The sequence below is a fragment of the Amblyraja radiata genome, chromosome 25 (assembly GCF_010909765.2).
Source record: "Amblyraja radiata isolate CabotCenter1 chromosome 25, sAmbRad1.1.pri, whole genome shotgun sequence".
NCBI lineage: Eukaryota > Metazoa > Chordata > Chondrichthyes > Rajiformes > Rajidae > Amblyraja > Amblyraja radiata.
This window is the reverse complement of record NC_045980.1, coordinates 33788373-33814014: the sequence shown is the minus strand read 5'-3', so window position 1 is coordinate 33814014 and position 25642 is coordinate 33788373. Positions and strand designations below refer to the sequence as shown.

At 46.7% G+C, this 25642-nt stretch overlaps 1 protein-coding gene across 1 annotated transcript; it reads left to right on the top strand.

Annotated features, from left to right (window-relative positions):
- The first annotated feature begins 19 nt into the window (after window positions 1-19).
- lrrc74b (leucine rich repeat containing 74B) lies at window positions 20-25642 on the top strand. The gene is made up of 14 exons (XM_033043812.1): window positions 20-38; window positions 2816-3053; window positions 5140-5293; window positions 6112-6254; window positions 6369-6501; window positions 8940-9146; window positions 10996-11105; window positions 12668-12783; window positions 15089-15167; window positions 16631-16726; window positions 18243-18359; window positions 19941-20069; window positions 22393-22478; window positions 25353-25642. Exons 2-14 carry the CDS (start codon window positions 2844-2846, stop codon window positions 25381-25383), a joined length of 1611 nt encoding a protein of 536 aa, XP_032899703.1. The 5' UTR covers window positions 20-38; window positions 2816-2843; the 3' UTR covers window positions 25384-25642.

The following is a 25642-nucleotide window of genomic DNA, read 5'->3' as shown; positions in this document are numbered from 1 at the left end:
TCCGTCAGCGGAGGTAGTCGCGGTAGGTTGAGGCGCGGGTAAGGAGGCTGTTGAAGCAACACCTCTCCCTCTTCATCCTTATATCTCCTTTTACATCCTATATCTCCTTATACATCCTATATCTTCTTATACATCCCTATATCTTATACATCCTAATATCTCCTTATACATCCTATATCTTATACATCCTAATATCTCCTTATACATCCTATATCTCCTTATACATCCTATATCTTCTTATACATCCCTATATCTTATACATCCTAATATCTCCTTATACATCCTATATCTTATACATCCTAATATCTCCTTATACATCCTATATCTCCTTATACATCCTATATCTTCTTATACATCCCTATATCTGCCTTTCTATCCTTGTGGGGGGACGTTTGTGTCGAACTCTATAATGTGTTGTGTCCATTTTATTCTTTTTTTTTTAACCTTTTTCTATGGTTTATAATGGAACTTATTATTTAATTTATGTAAAGCACTTTGGTGTCAAAATGCGAGTTGAATTAAAACGTGCTATATAAATAAAACTTACTTACTTACTTACTTACTTACTTACTTACTTACTTACTTACTTACTTACTTACTTGAAGAAGAAGAGTCTCGACCTGAAACGTTGCCTATTTCCTTCGCTCCATAGATGCTGCCTCACCCGCTGAGTTTCTCCAGCATTTTTGTCTACCTTCGATTTTCCAGCATCTGCAGTTCTTTCTTAAACAAACTTTCTATCCTTATACATCCCTATATCTCCTTATATATCCTTATTGACCACCGGGTGGCGCTTTGTTGGCAGCCTCGCCTACAGTCTGTCCTTTTCGTCTATTTTTTGGTTATTTTTAGTGTGTTAGCACACAAAAGAAGGTGTTACTGTTCTCTGGTTTGTTTTATGTGGAGGGGTCGGGTGGGAACTTTTTTTCAATCTCTTACCTTGCCGGAGATGCGAATGTTTTGCTGATCGTATCTCCAGTCGCTCTGCGGCCTAACATCATGGAGCTGGAGGCCTCGATCGGGACTGACTTTGAGCCCCACCATGGGAACTTACCATCGGAGCCGATTCCTTGCCTGGGATCGACGCTCCAACCTTTAACATCAAGGAGTTCGCAGTCTCGTGTTGAGACCGACGTCGGGAGGCTCCAAAACCGCACGACGTTCGACTAGCCCCGACCCGGGTTAGATCGCCTGGCGCGGGGGAGCTGAGATTCCCCCCCAATGTAGGAGCTTGATCGCCCCGACGAGGGGGCCCACCGCCAGCTATGGGAGTAAGATCGTCCCGTCAACGGAAGGTTAGAGGCCCCCGATCGCTTGAGGACAAAGAAGGGAGAGATTGAACTTTCTATCGCCTTCCATCACAGTGAGGAATGCGGAGGGGTCACAGTGGTGGATGTTTATGTTAAAATGTGTTTTGTGTGTTCTGTTGCTTTTTATTGGGATGACTATGGCAAATCAAATTCCTCGTATGTTGCAAAACATACTTGGCTAATAAAGTATGATTATTATGGTTATGATACACCCTTATACATCCCAATATCTCCGTATACATAACTATATCTCCTTTTACATCCCTATATCTCCTTTAACATCCCTATATCTCCGTTATACATCCTTATACATCCCTTTATCTCCTTATACACCCCAAAATATTTTAATCCCACCTTGTCCCTCTTTTTACCTCCGTATACCTTCTTATGCATCCCTATACCTTTCCCTCCCTATACCCCCTGCTGCCATAGAGCAGTGCTGAACTACTATCTACCTCTTTAGACTATCCTTGATCGGATTTTGCTGGCTTTACCTTGCACTAAACGTTATTCCCTTATCATGTATCTATACACTAAATGGATCGATTGTAATCAGTTGTAAGTCTTTCTTGTGACTGGTTAGCACACAACAAAAGCTTTTCACTGTACCTCGGTACACGTGACAATAAACTAAACTATACCTCTTTATCCCTCCTTATATCTCCTTATGCCTCATTAAAATTCCTCGTATATTGCAAAACTTACTTGGCGAATAAAACCTGATTCTGATTATACCTTACATTCCCTCTCTCTCCGTCCCTCCCCCACCCTAGTTCTCCGATCAGTTTCACTGTCATCCTGATTAATTTTACTGTTTGTACGCCTCGTTGTCAACTTCCCCTCGGCTAACAGTGATCCATTCTTCATTCCCTTTCTCATTGTCTGCTTTGATCTGTCGTTTTCACACCTTGCCCATCCAAATATCTCCAGTTTCCCTCTCCCCTGACTCTCAGTCTGAAGAAGGTTCTTGACCCGAAACATCACCCGTTCCTTCTCTCCAGAGATGCTGCCTGTCCGCTGAGTTACTCTCGCATTTTGTGTTTATCTTTGGTATAAACCAGTATCAGCAGTTCCTTCCTACACTTTCTTTAAATTACTTTCACTGTACTGTAAATACCTCCGTTAACTCAAACAGGAGGAAAGCAATTAAATCAACATGTTTCTCGAGGACTGTTAATGCTCCTAATTTTGCCATAACTCACTTATCATTAGTTTAATTATCTCAAAATTGTGGCAAATTCCTTCTCTATTGCTGTGCATAATAAAGGCTCTTGAAACATAGAAACATAGAAAATAGGTGCAGGAGTAGGCCATTCGGCCCTTCGAGCCTGCACGCCATTCAATATGATCATGGCTGAACCGAAACGTCGCCCATTCCTTCTCTCCAGAGATGCCGCCTGTCCCGCTGAGTTACTCCAGCATTTTGCGTCTATTTTCGGTTTAAACCAGCATCTGCAGTTCCTTCCCACACAAGTTACTTACTCCGGAGTTTTGTGTCCACCCAGGCATCCCCCCTCGCCGATCACCGTCGCCATGGCGCTGAGCAAGGAGCAGCGGCAGACGGGGAGCGCGTCAGGGACTGTGACCACGACTGCGACCGCTGCCTCGTCCGTTCTGGCCCAGGAGACGATCCTGTCTACCGTGGATTCGGAAGCCATGGGCGATTTGAGTCTCGGTGGCGTCGGCAGCCGCATGCCCAACAGGCCGGGCAACCCCCGCAGCAGAGGCAGCGTGGACGACAGAGTGAGTCCAGCACCAACACTACCATGTCGTCTTCTTCTTGCGTATGGCGTGCACAGCCTAAAGTTGTAGGACAACTTGTTCTATTTGATCTTACTTGATTGTGCACACCAGGTTGATTGCATTCGTCGAAACAGGGTGGACCACATGAAGGTTGCAATCTCCCACCCCTGCCATATAGTCATAAGGTCATAAGGAATAGGAGTAGAGCAACTGGTACGGACTTGTTGGGCAGTAGGGCCTGTTTTCGTGCTGTATGGCTCTGAAACTATCTGCTCCTCTTGCTCTATCTCTTGCTCTCTCTCTTCTCTCTCTCTCTCTTGCTCTCTATCTATTTCTCTCTCTCTCTCTCTCTCTCTCTCTCTCTCTGGAAGAAGCTGTTCCTGAACCTAGACATAGTTTTCAGGCTCCTATACCTAATTAAGTTACAAACTACCAGAGGAATTCAGTGGGTCAGGCAAGCTCTCCTGCACCCAAGGAATGAAGTCCTGGTGGCAAACCTGTTGCTTGTACTGCGAGTCCTGGCAAAATTCTTATCCATCTTCCCTGAATTGCTTCCAGATTAATGGCATCTGTCCTATAGCAGGATGGCCAAAACTGAACACAATGCTCCAAGTGCCATCTTGCCAACTGCAACATGAAACTCCACTATCAATGTGGATGCAAGGAACTGCAGACGCTGCTTTGCAAAAAATAGACACAGTGCTGGAGTTAGGGAATAGCTCAGGCAGCATCTCTGGAGAACATAGAAACATAGAAAATAGGTGCAGGAGTAGGCCATTCGAGCCATTCAATATGATCATGGCTGATCATCCAACTCAGTATCCTGTACCTGCCTTCTCTCCATACCCCCTGATCCCTTTAGCCACAAGGGCCACATCTAACTCCCTCTTAAATATAGCCAATGAACTGGCCTCAACTACCTTCTGGGCAGAGAATTCCACAGATTCACCACTCTCTGTGTGAAAAATGTTTTTCTCATCTCGGTCCTAAAAGACTTCCCCCCCCTTATCCTTAAACTGTGACCCCTTGTTCTGGACTTCCCCAACATCCGTAACAATCTTCCTGCATCTAGTTGTCCAACCCCTTGGATAGGTGACGTTTCATGCCAGGACCCTTTTTCAGATGGATGAAGAAGTGTCCTGACCTGAAACGTCACCTATCCATGTCTTCCAGCGACGCTGCCTGACCTGCTGGGCTACTCCACGACTTGGTGTCCTTTTGTCCCAACATCTGCACTCAGTTGTGTAGGAAGGAACTGAAGATGCTGCTTTACACCAAAGATAGACACAAAATGCTGGAGAAAACAGCCCGACGAAGGGTCTCGGCCCAAAACCTCATCTATTCTTTCTCTCCAGAAATGCTGCCTGTCCCGCTGAGTTACTCCAGCATTTTGTGTCCATCCTCTATGCACAGTTCACTGACTGGTGAAAGTCAACAAGCCAAAGGTCTTGTTGACCACCCTAACCATTTGTGACGCCACGTCCAGGAAACTATCACCCTGTACTCGTAGATCCCTCTTTGCACAAACACTCTCCAGGGCCCTGTGAAGATGAAAGTCAACATTCAAGAGAGAGTTAGGTTTAGCTCTTAGGGCTAAAGGAATCAAGGGATATGGGGGGAAAAGCAGGAACAGTGTGCTGATTTTCTCCGGTGGGGAGGCACTGATTCAGGACTTACCTGGACTTACCTTGTCTGTACATTGGGACGCCCGCAGCGGCGACTGCGGAGGGTTGAGGACCCGACCACGGGGGGAATTGGAGGAGAACTGACCAAATTTTGTGCCTTCCACCGCAGTGATGAATGCTGTGGTGGATGTTTGTGTTAAATTTTTATTGTGTATTGTGTGTTCTTTTTTATTGTACCGCTGCTGGCAAATTCATTTCACTGCACTTTATGTGCAAGTGATGAATAAAACTTGATTGATTGATTGATTGATTTTAGATGATCAGCCGTGATCAAATTGAATGGCTCAAAGGGCCAAATGGCCTACTCCTCCACCTATTTTTCTATGTTTCTAAGATCCTGCCCTGGCATTGACTATCCAAAATGCAACACTTCACATTTATTCTTATTTTAAACTATCCAGTTAATATCTCGAAAACTAGCCATGGAAATTCCATGGATGGGTCAACGAGAAGTCTGCAAAATGTTGCGATCTTCAAGCAGTTCCTCTGAGGAGTCGAGTGAAGAAATTTCTGATGATGATATGCAGGCTGAGCAACGAGAGGCAGATCTGATTGGTAAGTCAAACATACTATGTCATTAGATAGACACAAAAAACTGGAGTACCTCAGCGGGATAGTCGGCATCTCTGGAGAGAAGGAATGGGTGACGTTTTGGGTCGAGACCTTTCTTCATACTGCGTCAGTCTGACAGTTTGAAGAAGGGTCTCGACCCGAAACGTCACTCATTCCTTGTGTCCTGCTAAGTTACTCCAGTTTTCTGTGTCTATCTTGTGTTTAAACCAGCATCCGCAGTTCCTTCCTACACATTATGCCATGTCATTAGATTCCTTTGGCTTCCAACCTCCATTTGATTTTTATTTACTGCAATAAATCCCTGAAACAAAGCAACCAACTCTTTAGAGTTTAGAGATAGAGGAAACGGGCCATTCGGCCCACCGAGTCTGCTCCAACCAGCGACCCCTGCTTTTACCAAGAAAATTAGCCTACAAACCTACACGTCTTTGGAGTGGGAGGAAACCAAAGATCTTGGAGAAAATCCACGTAGGTCACAGGGAGAACACACAAACTCCGTACAGACATGCACCAGTAGTCAGGATCGTACACGTGCGTGGCGCTGTAAAGCAGCGTCGTTTATATAAGATCGGAACACACTTCAATGTGTAGGAAGGAACTGCAGATGCTGGTTTACACCGAAGGTAGACACAACATGCTGACTCTTCAGCGGTCAGAAGAGGCTGAAGAAAGGTCCTGATCCACAACGTCGCCTATTCCTTTTCTCCAGAGATGCTGCCTGACCCGCTGGGTTACTCCAGCATTTTGTGTCATTCAGTGTTGTTTATCAAAGTTGCTAATCTGATATTGTTTTCTTCCAGCAACTGCAAATGTCTATGATTCTACAGGAAAGGCTACCTATAAACAGGCATGTGAAATGTATGGAGTGGTACCAATCTCCTATTTTGTACGAAACATGGCCAATCCAGAACTGTCTTTAATGCATTATGGACTTGGACCTCAGGTTAGAACAACATCTACTCAGTACTTTTATTTGAAGGACCTTTTCTCGCTGTTCTTATTGGCAATGAAGAAGTTTACCACTTAATTTTGTTGTTGTTGTCATTGTTGTTTTCAGGGGGCCAAAGCTATTGCCGTGTCTCTGATAACCAACACCACTGTCCTGAAGATGAATCTGAAGGATAACTGGATGGAGGCAGGGGGAGCCAAAGCAATTGCCGAGATGCTGAAGGAAAACTGTTACATTACAGGTTTAACCACCTTTACATTTTGCCTTCAATCTGCAGGGTGGCGTGGTGGCGCAGCGGGTAGAGTCGCTGCCTCACAGCGCAAGGGACCCGGGTTCGATCCTGTCTACGGGCGCTGTCTGTACGGAATTTGAACGTTCCCCCCGTAACCTGCGTGGGTTTCCTCCCACACTCCAAAGTCGTACATTTGTAGGTTAATTGCCTTGGTAAAAAATGTGAAATTGTCCCCTAGTGTTTGTAGGATGGTGTTAATGTGCGGGGATCGCTGGTCGGCGCGGACTCGGTGGGCCGAAGGGCCTGTTTCCGCGCTGTATCTCTAAACTAAATTAAACTAAACTAAATTTATAACTGGGACTTGAAAATGGTGCCAAATTGGCGACTCCGTTTTCTGTCTCAGTGTACTACTGTTATGCACTTATACTGTATCTGAGATGCTTATCTAAGATGTATCTAAGTGCTTATGTATAGTGATGCTTGTACTGAACTGTATACAGAAGTGAATTTCACTGTACCTCGGTACAGGTGCCAAATAAAGTACCATACCGCACAAATGAACCATACCGTACAATAGCGTTGGTGTCTTTCGTCGCCAGAGACCCGGCTATCTCGTGACCTTTACTGAGAGGTTTAGGTTTACTATTGTCACCTGTACCGAGGTACAGTGAAAAGCTTTGTTTTGCATGCAATCCAATGATCACATGATCAAACCAAACTCAAGCACAATAGGTAGAGCAAAGGGGAAAGGTATCAAAGGTACTTTATTAGTCACATACACACTAGGTGTAGTGAAATGCTTATTGCCATTTTGCAGCACATAAAAAAAGAACAGACATAACATTAATAAGAGTTTTAGAACATAAAAAACATCCCCCCACAATGGTTCCCATTATGAGGGAAGGCACAAAGTCCAGTCCCCAACCCCAGTTCACCCATAGTCGGGCCTATTGAGGCCTCCACAGTTGCCTCTACGGAGGCCCGATGTTCCAGGCCGTTCTCGCCGGGTGATGGTGCTCCGGCGTCGGGAGAGTCCTCTCCGCGGCTTGGGACACCTGGAACGGCCGCTTCTGTACTGGAAGATACAGAGTGCAGAATATAGTTCTCAGCATTGTGGTGCACCGGTTCCTTAGACAAAGTCCAATGTCCGCGATGGGTTAGAGGTGAATTGGACACCTCGAGCTTATGGATAATCTGTTCCAAAGCCTAATAACAGAGGGGAAGAAACAGTTCCTGAGTTTGGTGGTGCACGCTTACAAGCTTCTGCGTCTTCTGCCCAATGGAATGAATGAATGAATAAGTTTATTGGCCAAATATATTCACAAACAAGGAATTTGCCTTGGTGCACCGCCCGCAAGTGACAACATGACATACAGTGACGTTTAGGAATGACACATAAAACATTAAATATTAATAATAAAACATTATCGATTAAACATGTGAATTAAATAAAATACCAGAGCAAAAGGAGTCTACAGAATTTTGGTTATTGAGTAGAGCTACTGCTCGTGGGGAAAAAAAGCTGTTTTTATGTCTGGCTGTGGCAGCTTTGACAGTCTGGAGTCGCCTTCCAGAGGGAAGCGATTCAAAGAGTTTGTGGCCAGGGTGAGAGGGGTCAGAGATGATCTTACCCGAAGCGGGAAGAAGGAATGACCGAGGTGGGACAAGTCTTTGATTGTAGACGGGAGTAACCTATAGGGTCGGGCAGTATCTCTGGAGAAAAGGAGCAGGTGATGTTTCGGGTCGAGACCCTTCTTATGCCGGCTGCTTTCCCGAGGCAGCATTAAGTACTCTTGCACAGGTGTCTCTGGATGGGAGATGGACACAAAATGCTGGAGTAACTCAGCGTGATGGGCAGCGTCTCTGGAGGGAAGGAATGTGTGGCGTTTCGGGTCGAGACCCTTTGTCTGAAGAAGTGTCTCGACCCGAAACATCACCCAACTTCTCTCCAGCGATGCTGCCTGTCCCGGTTAGTTACTCTAACATTTTGTGTCAAATTCCAGTGTAAATCAGCATCTGCAGTTCCTTCCTACACATTTATCCAGATGGGGCAAGATTTACATCTCTAAACTTAGCAGGATTGTGCTAAATGCATTTCGTTGTCTCTGTACTGTACACTGACAATGACAATTAAAATTGAATCGGAATCGGAATCGTTTGTCGTATGCACTGGATATGAACCGATTACGAAGGTTTTGCCTTTTAAATATTAAAACATAAAATACATTATTAACACAGAAAGATTATTAATAGTTGAGTCGATTATATAATAATCGAGTCTGAAGAAGGGTCTTGACCGGAAACGTCACCCATTCTTCTCTCCAGGGATGCTGCTCGTCCCGCTGAGTTACTCCAACTTTTTGTGTCTATTTAAGATTATTAATTCACCATCGAGCCTTTTTTTGAGCAAATCAAATAACAAAATGCCTTTCTTTCTATTAATGTAGAAGTTGACTTATCCGACAATCAACTGGGAACTGATGGGGCTCGAGCAATCAGCACCATGCTCATAGAGAACACAATTCTGGTCAGGATTGCCCTCTCTGGAAATAATTTTGATGACCATGCTGCTGCATACCTGGCTGAAGCTATAAGCAACTCGCTCAAGTTGCAGTTCTTAGACCTGAGCCACAACAAAATCAGCAATACTCTAGGTAGGGCTGTGCGACATATGCCTAACAGCTTTTATTTTCAGCAATCCTGTCTTCTTGTTCATACGATCTAGGAGCAGAATAAGGCCATTCGGCCCATCAAGCCCACTCCGCCATTCAATCATGGTTGATCTATCTTTCCCTCTCAACCCCGTTCTCTGGCCATTGCCGACCAGCGATCCCCGTACACTAGCGCTATCCTGAACACTAGGGACAATTTACAATCTTTTATCGAAGCCAATGAACCTACAAACAGGTATGTCATCGGAGTCTGGGAGGAACCCGGAGACCCGGAGAAAACCCACGCTGTAAAACTGGTAACAAATAAATAGACAATAATAGTGCAAAGTCAAGAATATTGCCCCCAAGATCGAAAACTCTTCCCTTTGTTTCTGTGCATTGCATGACTTCTCGGCCCATACTAATGTATAGTTCATAAGCTCATGAGTTTTAGGAGCAGAATTAGGCCCATCAAGTCTACTCCGCCATTCAATCATGGCTGATCAATCTTTCCCTCTCAATTCCATTCTCCTGCCTTCGCCCCATAACCCCAGACACCCTTGCTAATCAAGAATCTGTCAATCTCCACCTTAAAAATATCTATTAATAATAATAATAATAAATTTTATTTAATGGGCGCCTTTCAGACGTCTCAAGGACACCTTACATAGTAATCGGAATAACATATGATCGGAATATAACAAGTAATAAAGACATCACAGAGACACAAATTAAAAACAGAATTCAATCCAAAAACAGAAAATCAAAAACACAATGTGAAGAGAGAGCAGCGGCAGCCAAAGCGCGCCAGCGTCCACTCTCTCTTCACGGCAGCCATCTTGGACACAGACTTACAGGACTACAATTAAACAAAAAAATCATCCCCCCACAGTGGATAGCACTGTGGAGGAAGGCACAATGTCCAGTCCCCATATCTATTGACTTGGCCTCCACAGTCTTCTGTGGCAGTGGAACTCCATAGATTCACACCCTCTGTCTAAATAAATTCCTTCTTATCTCCTTTCTAAAGGTACGTCCTATTATTCTGTGGCTGTGCCCTCTGGTCCCAGACTCTCCCACTTGTCTTCATTAAACTGGACTTCTTCTTCCCTATGGCGTGCACAGCCTAAAGTTGTAGGACAACTTTTTTCTATTTGATTGTGCACGCCGGATTGATTGCATTCTCCGAAACAGGGCGAACCACGTGAAGATTGCAATCTTCCACCCGAAACTGGACTAAAAGAACTAAGACAGACACAAAGTGCTGGAGTTACTCAGCGGGTCGGGCAGCATCTCTGGGGGAAAAGAATGCGAGACCTTTTGGGTCGGAATCCTTATTCAGACCTGAGAACTAAGAACGTAAAGGGGCGGCACAGTGGCGCGGCGGTAGAGTTGCTGCCTCACAGCGCCAGAGTCCTACGTTTGATCCTGACTACGGGTGCTGCCCCTACGGAGTTTGCACGTTCTCCCTGTGACCACGTGGGTTGCCTCCGGGTGCTCCGGTTTCTTCCCACACCCCGAAGCCGTACAGGTTTGTAGGTTAATTGGCTGCTGTTAATTGTAAATTGTCGCTGGTGTGTGTAGGATAGTGCTAGTGTACAGGGTGACCGCTGGTCGGCGTGGACTTGGTGGGACGGAGGGGTCTGTTTCCACGCTGTATCTCTAAAGTCTAAACACACTTCAGGGAGGACCATCCTCTTCAATCTCTTCTTAATCATCCAAAGCCTCTGGAAACTAATGAAGAGGGACAAGAATGGCTCCAGCATTATATGTACGTACATATCCCAGAGAAGCAGTTTATTAGGTTTTATTAAGTTGTTTTGGTTTACTAATTCATTTGTTACTTTCCAAGGAAATGAGCTGGGAATGGCGATTGGAGAAAATACTGGGCTGCAGGAACTAAACCTGAGTTGGAACTGTATACGTGGCAAGGGATGCATAGGAATAGCAGAAGGCCTCAAGGTAGGTACTGCAAGGCAGCAGACAATTAGCCTTTAACTATGTTGAAGAGAGGGGTTGATACATTTAGTTTAGTTTAGAGATACAGCACGGAAACAGTCCCTCACTCCGCGCCGACCAGCGATCCCTGCACCATCCTACACACACTGGGGAAGACATTTAATACCAAGCCAATTGAGCTACAAGCCTGTAGGTCTTTGGAGTGTGGGAGGAAACCGAGGATCTCGGAGAAAACCCAACGCGGGTCACGGGGAGAACGTACAAAGCCCCGTACAGACGAGCAACTGTAGTCAGGATCGAACCCGGGTCTCTGCCGCTGAGAGGCAGCAACTCCACCGCGCCCACCAGCGATCCCCGCACACTTGCACTATCCTACACACACACACACACGGGACAATTTACAATTATACCGATCCAATTAACCTACAAACCTGGACGTGTTTGGAGTGTGGGGGGAAACCGGAGATCCTGGAGAAAACCCACGCAGGTCACGGGGAGAACGTGAATTATTTCGCTTCGGCAATTTACAGCCCAGTGGTATGAATTTTGTTTTCTCTAACTTCAGGTAGCCCCGGCATTCCCTCTCTCTCTTCCCTTCCCCCACCCATGTCACCTAACAAAACAGCTAACAATGGCCTGTTTCCTTTATCATCATTACTTTTTTGCATATCTTTCATTCATTGTTCTTTATCTCTCTACAACATCGCCTATATTTCTCGTCTCCCTTATCCCTAACCAGTCTGAAGAAGGATCTCAACCCGAAACTCCACCCATTCTTTCACTCCAGAGATGCTGCCTGTCCCGGTGACTTACTCCAGCTTTTTGTGTCGATCTTCAGTGTAAACCAGCATCTGCAGTTCCTTCCTACACGAGTCATAGAGACATACGGCGTGGAAACAGGCCCTTCGGACCAACTTGCCCACACCGACCAACATGTCCCAGCTACACTAGTCCCACCTGCCTGTGTTTGGACCATATCCCTCCAAACCTGTCCTATCCATGTATCTATACAACAATTTCTTAAACATTGGGATAGTCCCAGCCTCAGCTATCTCCTCTGGCAGCTTGTTCCATACCCTTTGTGTGAAAAAGTTACCCATCAGACTCCTGTTAAAAGTTTTCCCCTTCACCTCAAACCTCTGTTCTCTGGCCCTCGATTCCTCTACTCTGGGCGAGAGACTCTGTGCATTTACCTGATCTATTCCTCTCGTGATTTTATACACCTCCCTCATCCTCATGCGCTCCAAGGAATAGAGTCCCAGTCTCCCTTTAGCTTAGACCAGTGGTTCCCAACGTGGGGCGTACGCCCCACAGGGGGGCAATTTGATTTTTAAGGAGGGCATCAGGTAAACATATGTAATTTATGTTTCAGATGCTATTTTAAGTAAATTCCATTTTCTGAGAATTATTTCTTTGTCTGCTCGTGCTAAAATATGGGGGGGGGGGGGCATCAGGATTTTAGAGGTGATTAGGTGGGGCATGGCCAAAAAAAGGTTGGGAACCACTGGCTTAGACCCTCTAGCCCTTGTAGTTGGTTATTTTCTTTCCTATTTTCTCTCCTGCAGGATAACATTTATCTCAGAGTGCTGGATTTGTCCTATAACGGATTTGGGAATGAAGGGGCGAAAGCTCTTGGAGAAGCACTTAAAGTCAACAATGTTCTAGAGTATCTCAATATCAGGTGCACCGATGTTTCCATTCTTTTCCTTTTTTTGACGTGGTAAAGTTGTCCGGGTGTAGAATGTAGATGTGGGAATCGTGAACGAAGCACAAAGTGCCGGAGTAGCTCAGCAGGTCGGGCAACATCTGGGCAGGGAATAGAGTTGGGGACCCTTTCTCAATCGGAAGAAGAGCCCTAATCCAAAACGTTACCTATCCGTTCCTTTCCCGTGGCTGCCTGACCCACTGAGTTCCTCCAGTACTTAGAGTCTTGCTCATGATTCCATCACCCGCAGTCTCTTGTGCCTCCATTATGATTTCAAAGCCTGGTTTAGGGTTGCTTTGGTGGATGTACGCTTCCTTGAGTCAGACGTCTGGCAGTTATTTTGGTGGGTTTTAGGTGTTCCTTTGGTCTTATTCAGAGTGGAAGCAGTCCTCCAGGCCTCTGGTGTGAAATTCTCCTTCAATCAACAGCGGCAAAAACAAACAATAATAATAATATCTTTTATTGTCATTGCACATAAGCGCAACGAGATTCGCAACAAAACTGTGTAGGAAGCAACTGCAGATGCTGGTTTACATCGAAGATAGACGCAAAGTGCTGGAGTAACTCAGCGGGGCTGTCAGCATCTCCGGGGAGAAGGAATGGGTGGCGTTTCGGGTCGAGACCCTTCTTGGCCTGACCCGAAACGTCACCCATTCCTTCTCGCCAGAGATGCTGACTGCCCTGCTAAGTTACTCCAGCATTTTGTGTTTGCCAGCAAAAGCAAACTGGTTATTCATCCTAAAGATAGACACAAAGTGCTGGAGGAACTTAACCTACCTGATCTCCCGGTGGCTCAGCACTTCAACTCCCCTACACACTAGGGACAATTCCCATTCCCAATCTGACCTTTCTGTCCTGGGCCTCCTCCATTGTCAGAGTGAGCAAATTGGAGGAACAGCGCCTCATATTTCGCTTGGGTAGTTTACACCCCAACGGTATGAACATTGACTTCTCTAATTTCAGATAATCCTTGCTTTCTCTCTCCATCCCCTTCCCCTTCCCAGTTGTCCCACTAGTCTCACTGTCTCCGCCTACATTCTATCTTTGTCCCGCCCCCTCCCCTGACATCAGTCTGAAGAAGGGTCTCGCCCATTCCTTCTCTCCAGAGATGCTGCCTCACCCGTTGAGTTTCTCCAGCATTTTTGTCTGCCACCGAATGATACTTCAGTCACATGTGACAAATCACATGCCAGTCTTTGTTTTGCGTACCCACGGTATGCAAAGAGTGGCCACACAAAGGGCGCCGACAATGTCACGAGTATCCCTATTTCAACACAACCCCATTTTTAACACGTTTTTATATCCGTGGTCCCCCTCAATTCTCGGCAGTCCCTCCACGACGTTAACTTACAGGTTTGATCCACAAAACATGCGAAACTCTTCTACGTACCAACGTGCTGGTCTGAGATCAAAGGTTCAAAAAAAGGTTCAAAGGTTATTTATTGGTCACATACACCTAGGTGTAGTGAAATGCTTCTTGCCAATGCAGCACATAAAGAAAGAATACAGACATAACATTAATAAGAGATTTAAACATAAAGAACATCCCCCCACAATGGCTCCCACCATGAGGGAAGGCACAAAGTCCAGTCCCCAACCCCAGTTCACCCATAGTTGGGCCAATTGAGGCCTCCACAGTTGCATCTACGGAGGCCCGATGTTCCTGGCCGTTCTCGCCGGGTGATGGTGCTCCGGCGTCGGGAGAGTCCTCACAGCGGCTTGGGACACCTGGAACGGCCGCTTCCGTACTGGAGGCCGCGGTTTCCGAAGCCGACAAGGCCGCGCCGGTTGGAGCTCCACCACTGGCGATCTCGTCGCGAGATCCCAGGCTCCCGGTGTAAAGTCAGCGCTGCTGCCCGCGGCCGGCCGCTCCTCAGACCCGCAGGCTCCGCGATGTTGTTCCCGGCGGTCTTCAGCTCCAGCGCGGCTACCCGGGCAAGGCATCGCCCGCTCCACGATAGCGCTCCAGCGCTGTGCCGCTGCCGAAGCCGTGGTTCTGGGCGGTCCCCGACAGGAAACGCCGCTCCAGGCCCGCTGGTAGGCCGCGAGGACGGGTCGAAACTGCAGCCCGGAGAAAAGCTGCCTCTCCGACCAGGTAGGGACCCTGAAAGGTAGTTTCCCCCTTCCCCCACCCCCCTCCACAAAAAAAGTCTAGAACTCCAGAAACAAAAACACTTTAACTAACTAAAATTAAAAAAAAAGATGAAAAGACGGACAGCTGCTGGCTGGGCAGCCGCGCACAGGTCAGCGCCAACATTTTGAGTTTGATTTTGTTTTGCAGTAATAATCGTATTTCTGTGGAAGGAGCTGTGTTGTTATCCTTGGGATTGAGGAGCAATGCCACTCTCATTGACCTGAATGTAAGTGTGCTGATGAGCAGGTATGGTAATCGAATGACTCTTTATAATGCGGCAGAAGGTAGACAGAAATGCTGGAGGAACTCAGCGGGTGAGGCAGTATCTATGTAGAGAAGTGATAGGCGACATTTCAGGTCGAGTCCCTTCTTCGGACTGATGGCGGGGGGGGGGGGGGGGATAAAGAAAGGAAGAGGCGGAGACAGTGGGCTGTGGGAGAGCTGGAAAGGGGGAGGGGAAGGAGGGAGAAAGCAAGGACTATCTGAAATTAGAGAAGTCAATGTTCATACCGCTGGGGTGTAAACTACCCAAGCTCCTCCAATTTGCGCCGGCATCACTCTGGCCATGGAGGAGGCCCTGGACAGAAAGGTCAGATTTGGAATGGGAGGGGGAGTTGAAGTGCTGAGCCACCGGGAGATCAGGTTGGTTAGTGCGAAGTGAGCGGAGGTGCTGGGCGAAGCGATCGCCGAGCCTGCGCTTGGTCTTGCCGATGTAGAGAAGTTGACACCTGGAACAGCAGATGTAATAGATGAGGTTGGAGGAGGTGCAGGTGAACTTCTGCCTCACCTGGAAAGACTGCTTGGGTCCGTGGATGGAGTCGAGGGTGGAGGAAAAGCGACAAGTGTCGCTTCACCTCCATCTTTATAATGCCTCCGTCTATATAATGCGACTATGCCATTCACTATATCAAATAATTAGTTTAAGATGAAGATAGACACAAAATCCTGGAGTACCTCTGCGGGACAGGCCGCATCTCTGGAGAGAAGGAATGCGTGGCGTTTCAGATCGAGACTTTTTTTAGTTTCGTTTAGTTTATTGTCACGTGTCCCGAGGTACAGTGAAAAGCTTTTAGTTGCGTGCTAACCAGTCAGCAGAAAGACAATACATGATTACTACTGAGCCATCCACAACATACAGATACATGGTGAAGGGAATAACATTTAGTGCAAGATAAAGTCAAGATAAAGTATTGTCTGATTAAAGATAATAATAATAATAATAATAATGGATGGGATTTATATAGCGCCTTTCTAATACTCAAGGCGCTTTACATCGCATTATTCATTCACTCCTCAGTCACACTCGGTGGTGGTAAGCTACTTCTGTAGCCACAGCTGCCCTGGGGCAGACTGACGGAAGCGTGGCTGCCAATCTGCGCCTACGGCCCCTCCGACCACCACCAATCATTCACACACATTCACACACAGGCAAAGGTGGGTGAAGTGTCTTGCCCAAGGACACAACGACAGTATGCACTCCAAGCGAGATTCGAACCGGCTACCTTCCGGTTGCCAGCCGAACACTTAGCCCATTGTGCCATCTGTCGTCCCTAAAGATAGTCTGAGGGTCTCCAATGAAGTACAGTAGATAGTAGCTCAGGACTGCTTTCCAGCTGGTGATAGGATGGCTCGGTTGCCTGATAGCAGCCGGGAAGAAACTGTATGTTTAAAGTTTATCGATGTTCATAGATGGCCCGGAATCCAATGCAGAGCGCTGGATGTTACGCGATATTGAAAGCTGTCAAAGACAACGCTAAAAGTGCCATAAAGTCATTGGACTTCTCTGTAAGTATTGTGGTGTTCTTTGAGAAGTTCCTGATATCGAAGGTAGACAAAAGTGGTGGAGAAACTCAGCGGGTGCAGCAGCATCTATGTAGCGAAGGAAATAGGCAACGTTTCGGGACGAAACCCTTCTGGAAATAGGCAACGTTTCGGGCCGAAACCCTTCCGGGTTTCGTCCCGAAACGTTGCCTATTTCCTTCGCTCCATAGATGCTGCTGCACCCGCTGAGTTTCTCCACCACTTTTGTCTACCTTCGATTTTCCAGCATCTGCAGTTCCCTCCTAAACATCAAAATAGAACTGTTAGCTAGAAAGCCTGTTGCATGTGTTTACATTGGGAATACATCTACTGTGAAATGATGCATCTAATCTGAGTGTGCAGTAGTGGTGATAATTGTTTTGCAAAATGCATTTGGATGTAATCCCATTGTTTCAGCTATAATGCATGCATCGGCGCTTCATAAGGAATAGGTGCAGAATTAGGCCATTCGGCCCATCAAGTCTACTCCACCATTCAACAGACAATAGGTGCAGGAGTAGGCCATTCGGCCCTTCGAGCCAGCACCGTCATTCAATGTGATCATGGCTGATCATCCCCAATCAGTACCCCGTTCCTGACTTCTCCCCATATCCCCTGACTCCGCTATTTTTAAGAGCCCTATCTAGCTCTCTCTTGAAAGCTGGCTGATCTATCTCTCCCTCGTAACCCCATTCTCCTGCCTTCTCCCCATAACCCCTGACACCCGAACTAATCAAGAATCTCTGCCTTAAAAATATCCATTGACTTGGCCTCCACAGCCTTCTGTGGTAATGACTGCCACCGATTCACCACCCTCTGATGAAAGAAATTCCTCCCCATCTCCTTCCTAACGGAATGTCCGAGGCTCTGACCTCTGGCCCTAGACTCTCCCACTATGTAGAAGTGGAAAGAATAAAGCGTTTCTAGTGTCCATGAGAAATTCGATACTGAAGATAGACAATAGAGAGTAGGTGCAGGAGTAGGCCATTCTGCCCTTCGAGCCAGCACCGCCATTCAAGATCTTTTGTAATGGTCCCAATGTTGGAAATTTGGCGTGGGATCAGATCAGTGTCTAGCACCTACTTCCACTGTATCCCATTATCCATTGGAGACGCATGTAACCCACCCATAGAGTCACACAGCACGGAAACAGGCCCTTCGGCCCAACTTCTCCATGCCAGCCAAGGAGCTCCATCTCCTCTAGTCCACCTACCTGCATTTCCCATACCCCTCTAAACCCTCTGTATCCGATTTTTATCTGGGAGTTCCCACACTCCAAAGACGTACAGGTTTGCAGGTAAATTTGCTTTGGTAAAATTGTAAATTGTCCCTAGTGTGTAGGGTGGTACCAATGTACGGGGTGATGGCTGGACTTGGGGGGGGGGGGGGGGGACGAAGGTTCTGTTTCCGCGCTGTATCTCTAAAGTAACTGTGTTCCACTTGAAACTGTCTTTAAGTGTCTGCTGAGTAAGGTGACACTGATCCCCTCTATTTCTTTCAGGATATCACAGTTAATAACGATTTTGCGGACTTGTTCAATAGCGTAAAAGAACAGGTTCCAAATCTGGAAGTGAAACATGAGAGGAATTTGGATCAGTTTAAAAAACCAAGATCTAAGGTAAAAAGGTACACACAATTGCTGGGGAAACTCAGCGGGTGCAGCAGCATCTATGGAGCGAAGGAAATAGGCGACGTTTCGGGCCGAAACCCTTCTTCAGACTGATGGCGGGTGGGGAAAGAAAGAAGGAAAAGGGGAGGAGGAGGAGGAGCCCGAGGGCGGGCGGATGGGAGGGTGGGAGGAGACAGCTAGAGGGTGAAGGAAGGGGAGGAGACAGCACGGGCTAGCCAAATTGGGAGAATTCAATGTTAATGCCATAAGGACGCAAGGACCCCAGACGGAATATGAGGTGCTGTTCCTCCAATTTCCGCTGTTGCTCACTCTGGCAATGGAGGAGACCCAGGACAGAGAGGTCGGATTGGGAATGGGAGGGGGAGTTGAAGTGAAAAATTTGCTCTTGTTTTGTTACCGATAGAAATGTTTAGGGATCAATGAAATGACATTACCTATTAGACAATAGACAATAGGTGCAGGAGTAGGCCATTCAGCCCTTCAAGCTAGCAGGAGTAGGCCATTCAGGCCCTTCAAGCATGGCTGATAATCCCCAATCAGTACCCCGTTCCCGCCTTCTCCCCATATCCCCTGACTCTGCTATACTTAGGAGCCCAATCTAGCTCTCTCTTGAAAGCATCCAGAGAACTGGCCTCCACCACCCTCTGAGGCAGAGAATTCCACAGACTCACAACTCTCTGTGTGAAAATCTCAAGCATCTCGAAGGAACTGCGGATGCTGGTTTAAACCGAAGATAGACACAAAAAGCTGGAGTAACTCAGCGGGACAGGCAGCCCGATGAAGGGTCTCGGCCCGAAATGTCACCCATTCCTTTTCTCCAGAGATGCTGCCTGGCCCGCTGAGTTACTCCAGTTTTTCATGTCCACCATCAATTATTGTCATACCGTGTCTCTGTATTCATGCCTCTGAATCAGTGATCCCGAACACTGGCTTCCACGCATCTACCACATCTAATCAAAGTTATAAAGTAAGAAATTCAAATTGCACTAAAATGTAATAGACAATAGGTGCAGGAGTAGGCCATTCGGGCCTTCGAGCCAGCACCGCCATTCAATCCCCTGACTCCGCTATCTTTAAGAGCCCTATCTAGCTCTCTCTTGAAAGCATCCAGAGAACCTGCCTCCACCGCCCTCTGAGGCAGAGAATTCCACAGGCTCACAACTCTCAGGTGCAGGGGAATAAAATATTGTAAGAAAAAATATCATAATCAAAAAAAAGAACTGCAGATGCTACGCTATACAAAGATAGACATGTTATTTTTAGTTCAGTTTAGTTTATTGTCACATGTACCGAGGTACAGTGAAATACTTTTTCTACCATCCAGTCAGCGGAAAGACAATACATGATTACAATCGAGCCGTTTACAGTGTATGGATACATGATAACGTTTAGTGCAAGGTGAAGCCAGCAAAGTCCGATCATGGATCGTCCGAGGGTCATCATTGAGGTAGATCAACGGTTCCCAACCTGGGGTAAATTTCCCTCAACACCCACCGTGCTGCCTGCTGTGGGCATTGAGGGAATAGAGCACTCTCCTGCTGACGCTGATGACCACGTTTCTTGTCACAGGCTGATCCGCTTACTAAACTGAAGGAATTCATGAAGGAGAACCAGCTGCAGGCAGAGCATTTCTTGGACGCATTCGATCTCGTGGAGAACAGGCCCATCAAGCTGCGTAAATTCCAAGAGGGACTGAAGGTCAGTATGTCACTGCATCCGGCACAAACCAGAATACAGTGAAGCAGTCTTCCTCAGAAACTCCATCAGTGTTTAGTGTCTGTAATGTTTGTGAGACAATTAGACAGACATATGAAAGGATACAGATACACCGAGCATCAGTCCAGTTTATGGTCACGTGTACCGAGGTACAGCAAAAAGCTTTTGTGGTATGCTGTCCAGTCAGGGGAAAGACAATTTAGGGACAAATAGGGCGGTCACGATGGCGCAGCGGTAGAGTTGCTGCCTTACAGCGAATGCAGCGCGGACACCCGGGTTCAATCCCGACTATGGATGCTGTCTGTACGGAGTTTGTACGTTCCCTCCGTGGCCTGCGTGGGTTTTCTCCGATATCTTCGGTTTCCTCCCACACTCCAAAGACGTGCAGGTTTGTAGGTTAATTGGCTTGGTGAGTGTCCCTAGTGGGTGTAGGATAGCGTTAGTGTGCGGGGATCGCTGGTGGGCCAAAGGGCCTGTTTCCACACTGTATTTCGGAACTAAACTAAACTAAACAATACATGATTACAATCGAGCCATTCAGGGTTTAGATACATGATAAGGGACACGCAGGGAGATAGGATGAAACAGGCCATTCGGCCCAGCGAGTCTGCGCCGACCAGCGATCACACCGTGCACTAGCACTATACTACGCACTAGTGCCAATGCACAATTTTACCAAAGCCAATTAGCCTACAAACCTGCACGTCTTAATAATAATAATAATAATAATAATAATAATAATAATAAATACTTTATTGATCCCCTCAGGGAAATTCAGATGTCCAGAAGCCCCCAACCAACAAACCCACAGATTCAAAACGAACGCAGACAGAAAATACATAGAATACAATGTGGACACTACCTGAGAGCAATAAATACTTAAAAAGACCAATAATTAACAATTAAAAATTAAAAATTGCAAAATGCATCCCCCTACAGCCTAGCGGGCCGAATTATAAAATCTAATGGCTGCAGGGGTGAAGGATCTCCTGAACCGCTCCGTTCTACAGGGCAGGGAGAGGAGCCGGTTGTTGTTCCGAGTGCTCTTTTGACTCTCCAGAATTACATGGAGGGGATGCCCGGGGTTTTTCAGGATGACCTGCACCTTGTGCCTCATACGCCTCTCAAGCACATCCATCCCAGAGTCTACTCTCCCCTCCAGCACTGAGCTAGCTCGTTTAACCAGTTTGACCAGCTTCTTGTTGTTTTTTGCACTAATGCTGTTGCCCCAGCAGACAACAGCGTAGAAAATAACACTTGCAACCACTGTGTTGTAAAACATGTGCAGCATATCATTACACACATTGAAGGATTTGAGCCTTCTGAGGAAAAAGAGTCTGCTCTGGCCTTTTTTGTAGAGGGAGTCAGAGTTGACAGACCAGTCCAATTTGTTATCAAGGTGCACTCCAAGGTATTTATATGTCTGCACCACCTCAATGTCAGCCCCTGCAGCGTTGACCGGCTGAAGGGGGAGCTTGGACCTGCCAAAGTTAACCACCATCTCTTTAGTCTTTGTTGTGTTCAGGGTGAGACAGTTCTCTTCACTCCAGGCACAAAAGGAACTGGTCAAGTTCCTGTATTCCTCCTCCTGCCCGTTCCTTACACATGCCACAATCGCTGTCTTTGGAGTGAGGGAGGGGACCAGAGCACCTGGAGAAAACCCACACGGTCACAGGGAGAGCGTACAAACTCTGTATACATCGGCTGTTCCAGTGCTCTGTTATCCTAGCAAGGGTTCTGACCCGATACGTCGCCTATCCATGTTCTCCAGTAATTCTGCCTGACCCTCTGAGTTACTCCAGCGCTTTGTGTCCTTTCTAGTTGAAGGACTATAGAACCAAAAAAAAACACAACAATTTGCACAGAGATATGATGAGAAGGCAGGAACGGGGTACTGATTGTGGATGATCAGCCATGATCACATTAAATGGCGGTGCTGGCTCGAAGGGCCAAATGGCCTCCTCCTGCACCTACTGTCTATTGTCTAACTCATATCCTCCTTTCCCTGCATATCCATATGCCTTACCTTCAGCATCATTAAGGGGTGGGAGATTGCAACCTTCACGTGGTCCGCCCTGTTTCGACGAATGCAATCAACCCGGCGTGCACAATCAAGTAAGATCAAATAGAACAAGTTGTCCAACAACTTTAGGCTGTGCACGCCATAAGCAAGAAGAAGCATCATTAAAAGCCTTGACATGAGAAATCGCAGCCGTGCAGAATGAAATCTTGTTTGGCGGAAGGAATGAGGCTGAACCAGACTTAATGTCTTAACGATATCATGATTAAAATTGTTCTGTTTCAGAATGCCAGAGTCCCCTTAAATGACATGGAACAGCAAAAGCTGAGTGAGTTATTGGACAAGGAGAAAGACGGAGAAATTGATCTCAGGTAAAAAACAAAATTAACTTCTTAAGATTCCTAAAATTCATGAGTAGCAGGAAGCTAATTAGCCGCGAGGCACAACAATGCTACAGTCATAGCCATTAAAGCATGTAATCCCTGTTACATGCTGACTTTCAGTGACGTTTTGCATGATGTTACGAACAGTGACTTTTGCACGGGTCTCTAATCAATATTGTGAAACCTGCTATCATTCATCTTCATTCAAACATAAACTCTCTGGAAATGAGAAAAACTGGAGGGTATTTTTCCTGAAGGGTGCAATATTCTGAGGGGCTTGACAGCACGGTGGTGCAGCGGTAAAGTTGCCGCCTCACGGCGCCAGGGACCCGGGCTCGACCCTGGCTACGGGTGCTGGCTGGGCGGGGTTTGTCCATTCTCCCCGCGACCGCGTGGGTTTTCTTCGGGTGCTCTGGTTTCCCCCCCACGCTCCAAGGTTTGTACGTTAAATGGCTCCCGTAAAATAGAATTGTAAATTGTCCCACGTGCGTGTAGGATAGTGCTAGTGTACGGGGTGTTTGCTGGTTGGCGTGGACTCGGCGGGCCGAAGGGCCTGTTTCCGTGCTGTATCTCCAAAGTTTAAACCAAAGACGAGAGAACATGCTGTGAAGATGTTTCTCCTGCAGAGGGAGTCCGAGTCTGGGGAACATCAGCTCAGGATAATGAGAACACAAAGTGCTGGAGTAACAGGGCACACAGTGGGACAGGCAGCATCTCTGGAGAAAAGGAGCAAGACCTTCTTCAGACCAAAGATCCTATCGCGGAGCAAGAGAGACCACTCCTGCTAAATGCAATGGGCTGACGTGTAGTACGCAACGGAGCGGAACGGGGGCCTTTTTTTCATCCATTTCCGTAACCGGACCCGACTTGCAGTGTAATCAACGTTGCGGGGGAACAGTTCCTGTTAATAAATTATAATTCTGAAAATGAGGAGAAGATTTTTACCAAAGAACTTTGATTTTTACGAGGATGTTTCCGTAACCGGCTTCCGTCTCCGCGCTAGTATCTTTGCACCGCTACGGGATCTTTGGTGCGGAGACGGAAGCCGGTTACGGAAATGGGGCCGAAAATTACCCGTGAATCTGCCCATGACCGTACTACGTCTTTTTCCTCGAGTGGACCATCTTGCTCGCTGTAGGATCTTTGCTTCAGAACGGGAGTCAGGGGAGAGGGAGATATAGAAGGGTAAGGTGTGAAAGCGACAGATCACATTTCTTTCAGACTGCATCAGTTCTCTGACCAGGCTGACTGACCCAGATTACATTTTATCTCTGTTTGCTTTGTTGTCACCTTCTCCGAGCTAACAATGATCTATTCTACATTTTCCTTGATCCCTATCCCCTTTGATGTCTCGTTCTCACACCTTGCCCTTCCTTATCTCTTTGTCTCCCTCTCCCCTGACTCTCAGTCCGAAGAAGGGTCTCGACCCAAAATGTCACCCATTCCTTCTCTCCAGAGATGCTGCATGTCCCGCTGAGTTACTCTGGCATTTTGTGTCTATCTTTGGTTTAAACCAGCATCTGCAGTTCCTTCCTGCAGATGACATTTCCTTATCAGCATCCACTGTGTTCTGTCATTTTCACACCTTACCCTTCTATATCTCGAGGCTCCCTGTCCCCTGAGTTACTCCGGTATTTTCTGTCTATCTTCTGAGCAAAATAAATACTGCTGTCCAAATAATCTACTGGCAAACACTGTCTGAGCAAACACCAGAAAATGGCACATGAGATGAAAATCTCCTGGTTTACTCAGCAGGTCAATGGAGAGGTGAACTCGTGGCACAGTGGCGCAGCGGTAGAGTTGCTGCCTCACAGCGCCGGAGACCTGGGTTGTACAGGGCCCTAGTGAGACCCCACCTGGAGTATTGTGTGCAGTTTTGGTCTCCAAATTTGAGGAAGGACATTCATGCTATTGAGGGAGTGCAGCGTAGGTTCACCAGGTTAATTCCCGGGATGGCAGGACTGTCGTATGCTGAGAGAATGGAGCGGCTGGGCTTGTAGACTCTGGAATTTGGAAGGATGAGAGGGAATCTTATAGAAACATATAAGATTATTAAGGGTTTGGACACATTAGAAGCAGGAAACATGTTCCCGATGTTGGGGGAGTCCAGAACCAGGGACCACAGTTTAAGAATAAGGGGTAAGCCATTCAGAACAGAGATGAGGAAAAACTTTTTCACACAGAAAGTTGTGAGTCTGTGGAATTCTCTGGAGAGAAGAAATAGTTGACATTTCGGGACGAGACCCTTCTTCAGACTGAGTTTGAGTGAAGCTAGTCTGAAGAATGCGTAAGAAGGAACTACAGATGCTGGTTTAAACCGAAGTTGGACACAAAAAGCTGGAGTAGCTCAGTGGGATGGGCAGCATCTAGTTTAGCTTAGTTTAGTTTAGTTTAGTTTAGAGATACAGTGCGAAAACACTATCCTACACCCACTAGGGACAATTTTTACATCTACCAAGCCAAGTAACCTACAAACCTGCACGTCTTTGGAGTTGGGATATGTAACCGAAGATCTCGGAGAAAATCCACGCAGGTCATGCGGAGAACGGACAAACTCCGTACAGACAGCTCCCGTAGTCGGGATCGAAACCGGGTCTATGGCGCTGCAATCGCTGTAAGGCAGCAACTCTACCGCTGCGCCACCGTGATCTCTGGAATATTGTAAAATCCTTGTAATATCATATTAATATTATTGCTGGGGTGACCCGTTGTCTTGTCAAAAACATTTCATTGTAGCGTTGACCCTGTGTCAACCTACATATGACAAATAAAACTGAACTGAGAAAAGGAATGGGTGATGTTTCGGGTCAGAGTGGTTACTATGATCAGCAAAGTTAACATTCTCCCTTGTTTTTATTTCAGTGCATTGAATGAAATGCTCCTCAGCGACTAATCTCACTCCGAGTAAAGGCCAGTTTTAAGAAGATGCCAAAATGAATTCCGTTATAAGCAGAGTGGAGCCTTTATGAATTTGCCTGTACGGACATGGAGCATTAGCTCTGCAGTGCTCCAGTCTTTTCTCAGCGCTAGACCTAACACTACTGATGTTTACCAATGACTTTTGCTCTTCCCCCCCACTGTACACGAAACTACTTCAGATCCGTAGGTGTTTAAATTGACTGAAATAAATAGTATTTTTAATATTGTCCACA